This window comes from Lemur catta, chromosome 14, assembly GCF_020740605.2.
Source record: "Lemur catta isolate mLemCat1 chromosome 14, mLemCat1.pri, whole genome shotgun sequence".
Lineage (NCBI taxonomy): Eukaryota > Metazoa > Chordata > Mammalia > Primates > Lemuridae > Lemur > Lemur catta.
The window spans coordinates 47,518,522-47,530,955 of NC_059141.1; the positions used below are offsets into that span (position 1 = coordinate 47,518,522).

Sequence of the window (12,434 nt, forward strand, 5' to 3'; positions counted from 1 at the left end):
TTAAATGATCTGCCTGCCTTGGCCTCCCAAAGTGAGCCACCATGCCCAGCCAAAATCTTTTGTTATGGATTCTTCCCCTCCCCCCAGCTTTATTGAGGTATAATTGGCAAATAAAGATTGTATATATTCAAGGTGTACAATGGGATATTTTGATAAATATATATATATGTTGTAAAATGATTACCACAATTAAGCTAATCAGCATATCCCATTGTAGTTTTAATTCACAATTTTCTCATTCTGACTGAGGGTGAGCATCTTTTCGTGTGTATAAAAACTATTTGTATTTCTTTTCTCTAAACTGCTCGTATCTGTTGCTCCATTTTATATGGGACTATTACTCTTTTTCTTACTGATTTGTAGAAACTATATTTTAGAAAAATCAATCCTTTATCTGTATTAAGAGTAGCTAAAATTTTCCCCAGTTTGTCTTGCCTGTTGTGGTTTATGCCATTTAGAGGTTCTTGGTGTTTATATAGTCAGATTTATCAGTTTTTCCTTTTATGGCCTCTGGGTTTTGTACCATGGTTAGAAAGGTCTTTTTCACACTGAAGTTCTAAAAATAATTTTCTGTGCTTGATTCTACTAAAATAATGAATTGTGGTTTGGGGATTTTGTGTTTTTTTTAAATTTTAATTCATTTGGAATTTGTTCTGATGTAAGTATGAGGTATGGATCCAGGTTTACCTTTTTCCAGATAGCTGACTAGTTGCCCCAATATCATTTATTGTTTCATCACTACTTTTTAATTTTAATTAGTATATAGATTTACTTTGTCCCCTTTAACTTTGTTCATTTTTTGCTCAAAATAATTTAGGCAATACTTTTTAAGAATTTATAATCAGTAGGCCAAGCATGGTGGCTCATACCTATAATCCTAGCACTTTGGGAGGCGTAGATGGGAGGTTTGCTTGAGGCCAGGAGTTCAAGACCATCCTCAGCAAGAATGAGACCTGGTCTCTACAAAAAAATAGAAAAATTAGCCAGGCATAGTATTGTACGCCTGTAGTCCCAGCTACTCAGAAGGCTGAGGGGAGAGAATCATTTGAGTCTAGGAGTTTGAGGTTGCAGTAAGCTATGATGATGCCACTGCACTCTAGCCTGGAGACAGAGGGAGACTCTGCCTAAAAAAAAAAAAGGAATTTTTAATTATAAACATTTGTGATTTCTTAAGTTCTGTGTTTCTACCTGTTAGTAAATTTAAGTGATTTTAAGATATTAAAACCAAACTTCAGCTTCCAATTTGTTGTTTTAAAAGAGATTGTTTATTTAAGCTTTTTTCTAATTATAAAAATTATATGCTATTATAGAAAAATTTTAACATCATTTATTTATGGCACTAGGACCCAGTACCACAACGGAAACAGAAACAATCGCCAAATATGAAATAATGGATGGTGCACCAGTAAAAGGTAACACACTTTTCAGTTACTTCTTTGTGTAGTGCAAACAGCAGTGTTGGTGGTGTTTAGTTTGTATTTATTTAGTGTGAAACTATTTGTGAATTCTTAAAACTATTGTTAATAATGATGGTTTTTAGGGTCATCTTTTGTATAGCTGCTAAGAAGACTGCAATCGTACTTCCTAGTCTGAAATAAGGTTTAATTTTTCACTCAGTTTAAATTTAGAATTTTTTTTTTTTTTTTTTTGAGACAGAGTCTCACTCTGTTGCCCAGGCTAGAGTGCCGTGGCGTCAGCCTAGCTCACAGCAACCTCAAACTCCTGGGCTCAAGCAATCCTCTTGCCTCAGCCTCCTGAGTAGCTGGGACTACAGGCATGTGCCACCATCCCTGGCTAATTTTTTCTATATATATTTTTAGTTGTCCATATAATTTCTTTCTATTTTTAGTAGAGACGGGCTCTTGGTCTTGCTCAGGCTGGTCTCAAACTCCTGGCTCAAAGGATCCACCTGCCTTGGCCTCCCAGAGTGCTAGGATTACTAAATTTAGAATTTAGATAAGACAGTTGTGTATGTGTGTGTTTATTATATATACATAGATAGAGAGAGTTCTGAATTTGTAATATTTGTATTGTCTTCTGTTGTAATAGTTCATCTTTGTAAATCTTTTCTCTAATGCTGACCACAGATGCAGTATGGCTGAGCATTAATTCCTGTGGGATTTTGGAGTTATTACAGTCCCATGAGAAAATAAGCAGTTCCATTACTAGATAATTTACAGTGTCTGAAACAATGAAGCCAGTATTTATCATGTTAAATTTATGTCTTTGGGTTTTTCTCACTGTTTGTAATTACTTCAGAAAGCAGCTAGTATTTATTGAGTGCCAAGTGTAGATGAGGCATTGTAATCTCAGGTGCTCGAACGCTCCTTACCACTCTTTTAGTTAGGTGATGGTACCATGTTTTGCAGATGAAAGTGAGATGTAGGGAGGTTAAAGAACTCGCCAAAGGTGATACAGGTAATCATTGCAGAATTTAGGTTTGAGCCCAGTTCTTTCTGACTCCATGACCCATGTATATGTACTCTTGTATAATGCAACATTACTTTCTAAAATTCCAGTAGCCATAGATTTTTATGTAAAAAATATTTTTACATAAAATTTTTATATCTTTCAGCAAATATATATACATGAGAAAAGTATTGCATAAAAAATATTCAAAAGAGAATATGCACATAATTACCCTTGGGAAAATAGAAGCAATGACAAGCTGAATGGCAATATTTTTGGTAATGAAGGAATATCATCATTCTGTACATGTTTGTTGCTTTGGATGTATTAGTAATAAGGATTCAGAAGTTTATATATACATGATTAGAAATTATGGTAAACTTCATGAAAGCAGAAAATAACAACTACTTATAGCACTTACCTGCTGGCACTGTTCTAAGTTCTATATTAACCCATATAGTCCTTACAGATTCCCTGTGAGCACTATTGTTATTCCCCATTTCACAGATGAGGAACTCGAAACAGAATGGTTAAGTGATTTGGTCAAGGTCACACAGCCAGTGAGCGATGCAATTGAGATTTGAAGCCAGGCATTCTGGCTTCTAGAGTAGTTCTCATCAAGGGGCAACTTGTTTGGGGACATTTTTGGCTGTTGTGACTGGGGGGGTGCTGCTGGCATCTAGTGAGTAGAGGCCATGGATGCTGCTAAACATCCTACAGAGGATAGGACCTTCCCCACAACAAAGAATTATCCAGCCTAAAATGTCAGTGCCTGAGGCTGAGAAACCCTGGTCTTTATGCTGTACCTCATGAGAGAATAAAGCATTAGTGTTTACTCTATAATGCTTAGTCCTAAATGTTATATAACTATATTTAATCATCTTTTAGAATTAAATGGAAATTCCTTTTCTTTCAGGTGAATCAATTCCAATAAGACTATTTTTAGCAGGATATGACCCAACTCCAACAATGAGAGATGTGAACAAAAAATTTTCAGTAAGGTACTTTTTGAATCTAGTGCTTGTTGATGAGGAAGACAGAAGGTACTTCAAGCAGCAGGTATGGTGCTACCCAGGCTGGTATTTTGTTCTGTGGCAGATGTAGAAACACTGAGAAAGCTTTTTTCTAAGCCTTACTGTACTGAGCAAGTGGGAGTTAATAAGTAAATGAAAATACTGAGGGTACGATAAAGAAGTAGATGAGAATGGAATTGTGTTGTGATCATTCTGTAGGATTCAGAATAGCTATAATTTGTCAGGGCTTTTATTTTTCTCTTAAAAGTTTTGGGTTTTTCTTGTTGTTTTAAATAAAAACATCTGTTTGTTTAAAAAAAAATCAGGCAATAAAGAACAAAAAATGAAGTAAAGGTCATTAGGAATTCTACCACCATTGTGATTAGTTTTCCAGACAAATTTGTGTATGTGTGTTTAGATCATATAACATGGGTTGTTCTTTAATTTGCATTTTTACTCTGATTGTCTTGAATAGCTTTCTCTTGTCAGCAAATACAGATCTCCATTATCACTTTTTTTTTTTTTTTGAGACAGGGTCTCGCTCTGTTTCCCTGGCTAGAGTGCAGTGGCTGCATCATAGTTCACTGGAACCTCAAACTCCTGGGCTTAAGCAATCTTCCTGCCTCAGCCTCCCAAGTAGCAGGGACTACAGGCACATGCCACCATGCCATTTTTAGTGTAGATGGGGTTTTGCTTTTGCTCGGGCTGGTCTCAAATTCTTGGCCTCAAGTAATCCTCCCACCTGGGCCTCCTAAAGTGCTAGGATTACAGGTGTAATTACAGCGCCCAGCTGATTATCACTTTTAATGGCCTTATTTACTTGATAGATTTTTTTGCTTTTAATTTTTCCCTTATTTTATTTTCTTGTTTAAAGACAGGGTCTTGCTGTGTTGCCCAGGCTGGCCTCAAACTCTTGGGCTTAAGTGATCCTCCTGGCTCAGGCTCCCCACTAGCTGGGGCTACAGGCATGCACCACTGTGCCCAGCTCATTTTTCCTTTATTAAACAATTCTGTTATGAATGTCCATGAGATGACCCAATTCTAATACTTTTTAAATATAAAGTATTTATCATAAAATTTGTTCTCATTTGAAAATCAATTAAAAACCTTTGCTGAATTTTGAATGAAGATTGTCGTTAGAATGGCCTTTTATATTCTGAATCAGATTAATAAATATGTATTTGAATGTCAGTTGAGTGTTCAAAGCTAAGTTAGAAATTATACTGTGCTAGAATAGAAAATACTGTGAAGAATAGAAAAGCTACTTTTTATAAACATGATTTGTCCTCCAGGTCTTCACATTGCAGATATGTGGAAAAAAAATGTACAACTAACAGAAAACTTAATAGTTTGGCAGTAATTTAGAAGAGAGAAAACTTACTCTTGTAATGCTGCCATATGCTGTATAATTAAACCTAGGTAATTTATAACTTCAAAATAAATTACATGATACTTATTATACAATTTCAAAATCAACTGCATACCATGACACTATTGGAGTAAGTGTATTGTTTCCTATAGGCACTCCTTTAGATGTTTAAGTTCTGATATATTGGCTAAAAAAAATCCCAGCCAGCCATGACTTTATGAGACAAATGATTTTAAAAATTTAGAAGGAAGAAGATCTCAGGATGAATTGGTTAGGGTAAGATTTAGATAGGCAGAGGAACAGGGATTTGAAGACTAGGGGAAGATGCAGGGCATGTTTATTTGGAGCGCATTGGAGACTGAGAGTAGCTCAGTTTGGCTGGTGGGAGAAAGGGGGATATTGTTGGTAAATTGCATAAAGATTATGGAGGGCCATGAATACCTGTTTGGAGATTCATCCTGGAGGAACTAAGAACTACTGAAGACCAATCCAAGCAGTATTTCAGAAGATTAACCTGATAGTGATAACGAAGGACTGATTAGAAAAGAGGTCTCTCAGGCAAGAGAGGCTCTGAACCCTCTACCAGAAAGCTATTTTAGTATCTAAGAGACAAGGGCTTGAACTTGGATGAGGGCAATGGAACAGAAATCAAAGGACAGATTTTGGGAATTCTTTAAAGCAGTAATAGCTAGGACTTCTTGCCAGATTGGATTGGTGGTGGTGGTATGCATGGGTGCTGGTGTTGGGATGGGAGCACAGAAGACAGAAGGGTAGTCAGGAATCAGAAAAGATGAAGGCTTTTGTAGGGAAGAATTTAATTTTGTTATGGTTAAAGTTGAAGTGGCAGTCAGTATTTCCATGGAGAAAATTTAAGGCATCATAGAGAATATTAATTTGTTAATATCTTGCATTTGTTTCATTAGGAGATCATCTTATGGAGAAAAGCTCCTGAAAAACTGAGGAAACAGAGAACAAATTTTCACCAGCGATTTGAATCTCCAGAATCACAGGCATCTGCTGAACAGCCTGAAATGTGAACTGAATAGGAGAAAAAAAGAAAAACAAAAAGCTCCTATAACCATTGAGATTAAGTTCAGCAGGTTAAAGATGGTTGCAGCACATAGGGGGGAAAAGGCCAAATTTCCATATATATTAGTCTTCCTTTATATTATACAGTGCTGCATTTATTTTATGATATAATGAAATGTTCTTCATGTGTATACATTTTAAAAAGTGCTTTCTTTGAAACACTGGAACTTTCGTAAGCTGCCTTTTTTTTTTACTGCACACTTTGATTTGATGATAAGCACTCAGATATGCATCAGCATAAACATTTAAAGATTTTCATGTAAGTAGGCTGGTATTTGTAATTTTGCTTTTTTCTGCATAATGTTAATTAGAAATCCTTTTTTTCTCCCTTTTTATGCTAATGATTACCTCTTATTCTCTACATGCAAAAAAATTAAATATTTTGTGTTTAAATAAAATTAGAAAACCTGAGTGGCCCTTACGTCCTGCAAAGATTGAAAACATGGCATCTCAATATTTTTGAGAACTACATTTGTTTTTACATAGGTGTTCTGAAAAATGCATACAAAGTGTCTCACTTTGGGTGCTTCTGAGTACCATTCCATGGCTTCCTGAATTTATCCTCTTTGAAGTCTCCTCTGGTATGAATATTAAATTTTTTCCCTAAGGGATTAGGTGGCATGTTATTGTGGCTGCCTTTTTATTTTATTTTAATTTTTTGCCATATTAAGTCACTGTTTTGCTACTACTTTCCAGTAGTACCACTGTATGTTTTCTGCAGTGTGGGGTTGACTTATGTTGGCATTTTAGAATTTGTAAAAACTATTTAATTTTTCTATAAATACTTTGAAATATACATATATTTCAATTTAAAGAATCTTTTTGCCATGGGAATGCAAATATCATTTTCTTCACAAATTTATTCTCTTTACTTTTTAGGGGAAAATTTGGGGAAGGGGGACTCAGGAGGACCTGTGAAGCATGTCGTTATCTAGATCTGGACAACTTCATGTTTATCTAACTGGAACTTTGGCTAGTTCAAACTCACATTTAAACATCACCCAGGCTTTTAATTTTTTAAACACTAAATTCAAGTCATTTGTTTAGAAGTCTCTAAAAAAGGTTGCAGTCATCCGTTCATATGCATGGAGTCTGATCTCAAATACACTAAATGTGGACTGTGGGAACCAAAATGAAGCCTGCTGTATGGAAACTACTTTAACTTATAGTTCATTGGTTTTTGTACCAATATTTTTTATACACTTCAGTGCAAGTTTTGTCAGTTAACCTTACGTTATGAGTAAGCTAAATAATCCAAATTACATTTCTTTAATCCTGTTTTACTACTATGGCACTTTGATAAAATAGTCAGTAACCAACTTCTTTACTGGCAAAACCTTCCATGTACCGTGTGCTGGAACATCTATTTTAAATGTGGATAACTATGAATGGTAATGTTTTCCTTCATGTAAGTGCCTATTCAGAGTTACAAAATTTTAAAATGCCAAATATTTTCATGGTCACTTGCATGTAGTAATCTAGAAAATATTCAAAGAGATTTTGAAAACCAGTTGTATTTAACCAGCCTCAAATTGTGCAACATGATGTATAATAAAGAATTTGAAACAGAAACTTGCTATTTGAATGATTAAGATAGCTGTATTCTCAAATCTCTTTTCATTGTTAGACTTATAGTTGAGGATAGGATTGCTCAGTAGTTGTGGAAGCTATAATTTTGACAAGTTTTTATAAATATTACTGGTTTCAATTTTAAATTAGCTATATAATGGTTTTAATTAGCTGCCCTAAAATATTGTTATACACAGGATGCTTATTCACTTTGCTCAAGACTTTCCATTACATAGCCAATTTGAAAAATAAAAATTTGAATCAGTATTTGGTGATTTCAGTCAAAAGTCAGCCAGTGAATTAGAAATAATAAACTGAAAAAGAAATTTGTGTCTTTAATAAAAAGTACAATGTCTAATAATCCAGTGGTTATCAACTCTAGCTGCATGTTAGAATCACCTTAGGAACTTTTAAAAATAACCATGCCCACCCAGGTCCTACTCAGACCAATAAAATCAGAAGCTGAGGGGCTGGGACATCAGCATTTTTAAGAAAGCCACCCAGGGTTGAGAACCACTGATCTAAACCACTTAAATTCTTATTTCTCTAACAAAGAATTTTCTCTTTATTGTTTTGGTATTGTTGAGGACAAAAAACTTTTCCTCTATCCACTAGTTTGAGTGCTTGAGGTCCTGCAAATATAAGAGACATGCAAGAGAAAAGACTGATTTAATCACATGCCTAGGCAAGTTCACAAAAATGTGACTCAAAGCGGTGGGTAGAATTTGTGGCTTATATACCATTTTAATAGGTGAAGTGGTGGGGAGAAATGGTACTTTACAGGAAAACAAATGACTTTTAGGAAAGATAAATGGGTCTTTAGGAGAACACATGGGAGATGTTAATGCTCAGGATAAAAGTCAACCTTCCCTGGTTGGTCCTAGTGAGAGGACTTATGACAAATTGAGTTCTTTTGAGAGGCTGGGCTTTTAGACATGTAAAAGATTTCAAGAATGAAATGCCTTCTGCTCAGAATAATGTTTATGCCTCAGAGGTGTATTTTGGATCCCCTTCAATATAGTAGTAGTTGGAATACTCAATTCTAATTCTTGTGTGGGTCAGTAAAGTCTAACGGGTGGGGAACCCTCGGCCTTATAGCAAAATGTGGCCTTCTAGGACCTTAAGTGTGGCTTTTTGACTGAATCCAAATTTGCAGAGCAAATCCTTTTATTAAAAGGAGTGCAGCATAGAAAGATGAAGCTTTCTTGCCTCCTTTGGTGCTTAAAAAAGAATATTGAAAGAAAGAAGGCGGCAGGTTCCTCTATGCTGTTCCTTTTATATTTACTTCAATCTGTTGAGCATGTATAAATGTTCCCTTCAGGGGTTTATACTAGTTCGGACTGGAACTTAACATTTTAAGTTTCCAATCAGATAAAAGCATAAAGAGGAAAATGTGTACCCTTAAGATATAATCCTTTTTTTTTTTTTTAGTCTTGGGTCTTTTATGAGCATAATTCTCTTCATGTCACTCCCCTATCTAAAAATCTTTTAATGGCCAAATTACTTCCAGGATAAGGGTCAGATTCCACCTTGCAAAATACACCGTCAGCTCCAGTTATGCCAAACTCCTTGAATACTGCCCAATCTTCTGCCTGTACTCCAGCTGACTAATTTCTAGTAAGACTGTCCTGGCAAATCTTGCCTGACACCATCGCCATCTCCAAGACAGGGTTATCCCTTTGCTGTGCTGCCAAGGCATGCTATGCACACTTCTGGGACTAAACACACTTTTATGTATTTATTTATCTATTTTTTTTGGAGACTGGGTCTCACTCTGTTGCCCGGGCCATGGAATCAGCCAGCAGCACACAGCTCACAGCAGCCTCAAACTCTTGGGCTCAAGCAATCCTTCTGCCTCAGCCTCCTGAGTAGCTGGGACTACAGGCATGTGCCACCATGCCCGACTAATTTTTTTCTATATATTAGAAAAGACGGGGTCTAGCTCTTGCTCAGGCTGGTCTCGAACTCCTGAGCTCAAACAATCCTTCAGCCTTGGTCTCCCAGAGTGTTAGGATTACAGGCGTGAGCCACCGCGCCCGGCCTCATAATGACCTTTATGTCAGACCAATACTAGAAACTTTGAAAAGAATTTGCAGGCAAGGTGTAGGGGAGAGAAATCTACAGGATGTGCTTTTGTGAGACCCTTTACACCAGATTTTCTTAATAGCAAACACAAAGGCAGAGAAGAGGGAAGAACTTGTTTTATTTTCTACCCACCTGGGTTATCTACTCTTCCTTTCCCCTTCTACCTATTTATTTCTATAGTCATGCCTGTATTAGGCACGTTTACAGAGTATCTGTTAGTGCTTGCTGTGGTTTGTGTCCCCCAAATTTCATGTGTTCATATGTTGACTGGAGGTAATGAGGATTAGATGAGGTTGGTAGGGTGGGACCTCCATGATGGAACTGGTGGCTTTATAAAAAGACGAAAAGAGATCTGAGCTGATACACAAGCTCTTGCTCTCTTGCCATGTGATGCCTTCCACCATGTTATGGTGCATCAAGAAGGCCCTCACCAGATGCTAGGCCCTCACCAGATGTTGGCCTCTCAATCTTCCTGGCCTCCAGAACTGTAAGAAATTTTATTTTCTTTACAAATTACCCAGTCTGTGGTATTCTGCTATAGTAATATAAAATGGACTATGACAGTGCTATCTCATTAGTCCTACACTGAAGGAACTATAATCCAGAATAGTGGTTCTCAAAGTGTGGTCTCTCAGAGCAGTAGAGTTGCATCACCTGGAAATGTGTTAGAAATGCAAACTCTGGGACCCCACCCCAGACCTACTGGATCAGAAATTTAAGGGATGAGGCCCAACAATCTTGTTTTTAACAAGCTTTCCTAATGATTCTGATGCACCCTAAAGTTGGAGAACCACTGACCTAGAGACACAATTATGATACAATTTTAGTGCTATGATAGAGCCTCTACTAGGTCCTATGGTGTGTAAGAGAAGCACTCAATGTGTTCAGAGGTACAGAGGTGAGAAATGATGACATAACTGGTGTGTAGTTCTGGCATGAACAGAATGGTAAATGTGGGGAGTAGAGAAATGAGGCTGAAAGAGGCATATAGGGAAAACCAATTTAGGCCAGGGCTCAGATGCCAAACAAATGAATGGAATGTGAGCTTTATCTGAACACTTATCAGAATCACAGGATTTTAATCAGGAGTAACTTAATCAGATTTGTGTTTTCAAAAGATCAGTATGGTGTCACTGCAATGCATGGAAGGATGCTTTAGAGCACAGAAGGATACCAGTTAGATGGTTATCACATTCATCAATTCATTCAATCAGCAAAACATGGCTATTCTAATATGTGTTAGGTGCTGTTTATACTTAGTGCTATAAATGACACACACTGCTAATAATATGACAGTTCTTTATTTTGTTTAGCAAAGATTTTATGTTGAATTTTCGCATTTCAATGTTTATAGCAGAGCTCTGAATGGCTGAAGGGGAAAACCTGTATGCATTATCATAAAATTCAGACTACACTTTATACCTACGAGGAAGTGCAAAATTACAGTTAAAATAGTTTTGAGAGTTTTCTTTTTTTTTTTTGCAAAATTATACTAGGGTTGGACTAGATCTACAAGACCAGTTATAACTGTTGATTCTGGCCCAATAATTAGTATGCTGCTCTTGGCCAAAAAGCCCATATGGTTTGAATAATATTGTTAAAACAAACAAAAACACCAAAAACATGCTAAAAGCTATGCAGTAATCATCCCTGAGTTTAATTATACACTAGCTCATCATCTAGACAATACTGCCAATGTTAGTATGTTATGGTGAAAAGCATATTTCCTTTGAAGGCAGATAGATTTGATTAGTATCTGACTCCACCACTTAACATATAACATTGTGGCAAGTTACTTAACCTCACTGAACTCTACCTATAAACCTATTTACAGATTGAAACTAATACCTCTAAATAGTTATCAAGCATTGTTAACACAGTAAAAGGAATAATGTAGTGCTTTCCTCAATTGCATATTAAATGTTTGCTTTATTCCTCATTCTCTCAGTTTCCAAACCGATGAGACATCCTTATTTATTGACATTTTCTATCACATTCTCAGGGTGGGGGAACTGCAGCCTTCTGATTTCAAGATTCTTTTTAAGCACCAAAGGAGGCAAGAAAAGCTTCATCTTTCTCTGCTGCACCCCTTTTAATAAAAGGATTTGTTCTGCAAAATTTGTACAAAAGGTTACACTTAAGGACCTATAGAAGACCATATTTCACCTTAAGGCTGCAGATTCCCCACCCGATTCCTTTGTAAAGTCTCTCCACTCCACATGCATGGTCTCTACCCTAATTCAGACACACTAACCCACCACCTGCAGCTAGACTTATTGCTAGGATTATAATTGGTTTTCCTATCTCCATACTTTTGTTTGTTCCAGTCTTTCCTATGCACTTCCTAAACTAATTTTTCATCTTAAAAATTTAATGACTATTTGTAAAGCATAGAATGAGGCCTGCCTCAATTCTGTTATTTAAAATTTTTCAATATGCCTTTTCCATGCCTAGCATTTACTTACCACTTCTCTATGTCTTGTTTCATTTGCATTCAAGTCTGGCACAAATCACCTTATGGTTCGAAAGTCGCTTCTTTCTTTAAAACTGTCATTAGCCTATTAGAATAATAAATATTTGTATTATTAACATGTGCTGTCCTTATTACAAAACCAGATCAGAAACTCTTTGAGGGCAAGGGATCATCTTGTATTCTTGATGTTAAAAATTATTTTGTGCATCAAAGGGACATAGTAAATTGTTACTGGAATCCTATTTGACACACAATGTTACATAACACATTCCTTCTAGTTGCAAGAGTTTAATGATTTAAGTAGGAAAAGCTAAGCTTGTTTTGAATTTAATATTTTGCAACCTCATATGAGGACACAGTATTCAACTAATGCAAATAAAACTATAGCAAGAATGCAGAGCACATACTATTGCCATGTGGTGTGACA

The 12,434-nt window shown here is 36.2% G+C and overlaps 1 protein-coding gene across 1 annotated transcript in view; it reads left to right on the forward strand.

The window, feature by feature from the left end:
- The window catches only part of VPS26A (VPS26, retromer complex component A), a 36,309-nt gene extending 28,857 nt beyond the window's left edge, over positions 1 to 7,452 (forward strand). Inside the window, exons 7-9 of the mRNA XM_045569312.1 lie at positions 1,344 to 1,412; positions 3,326 to 3,468; positions 5,715 to 7,452. Coding sequence (XP_045425268.1) covers positions 1,344 to 1,412; positions 3,326 to 3,468; positions 5,715 to 5,828 — 326 coding nt within the window. The 3' untranslated portion in view covers positions 5,829 to 7,452. The remainder of the gene's footprint in view (positions 1 to 1,343; positions 1,413 to 3,325; positions 3,469 to 5,714) is intronic.
- The last annotated feature ends 4,982 nt before the right edge of the window (positions 7,453 to 12,434 follow it).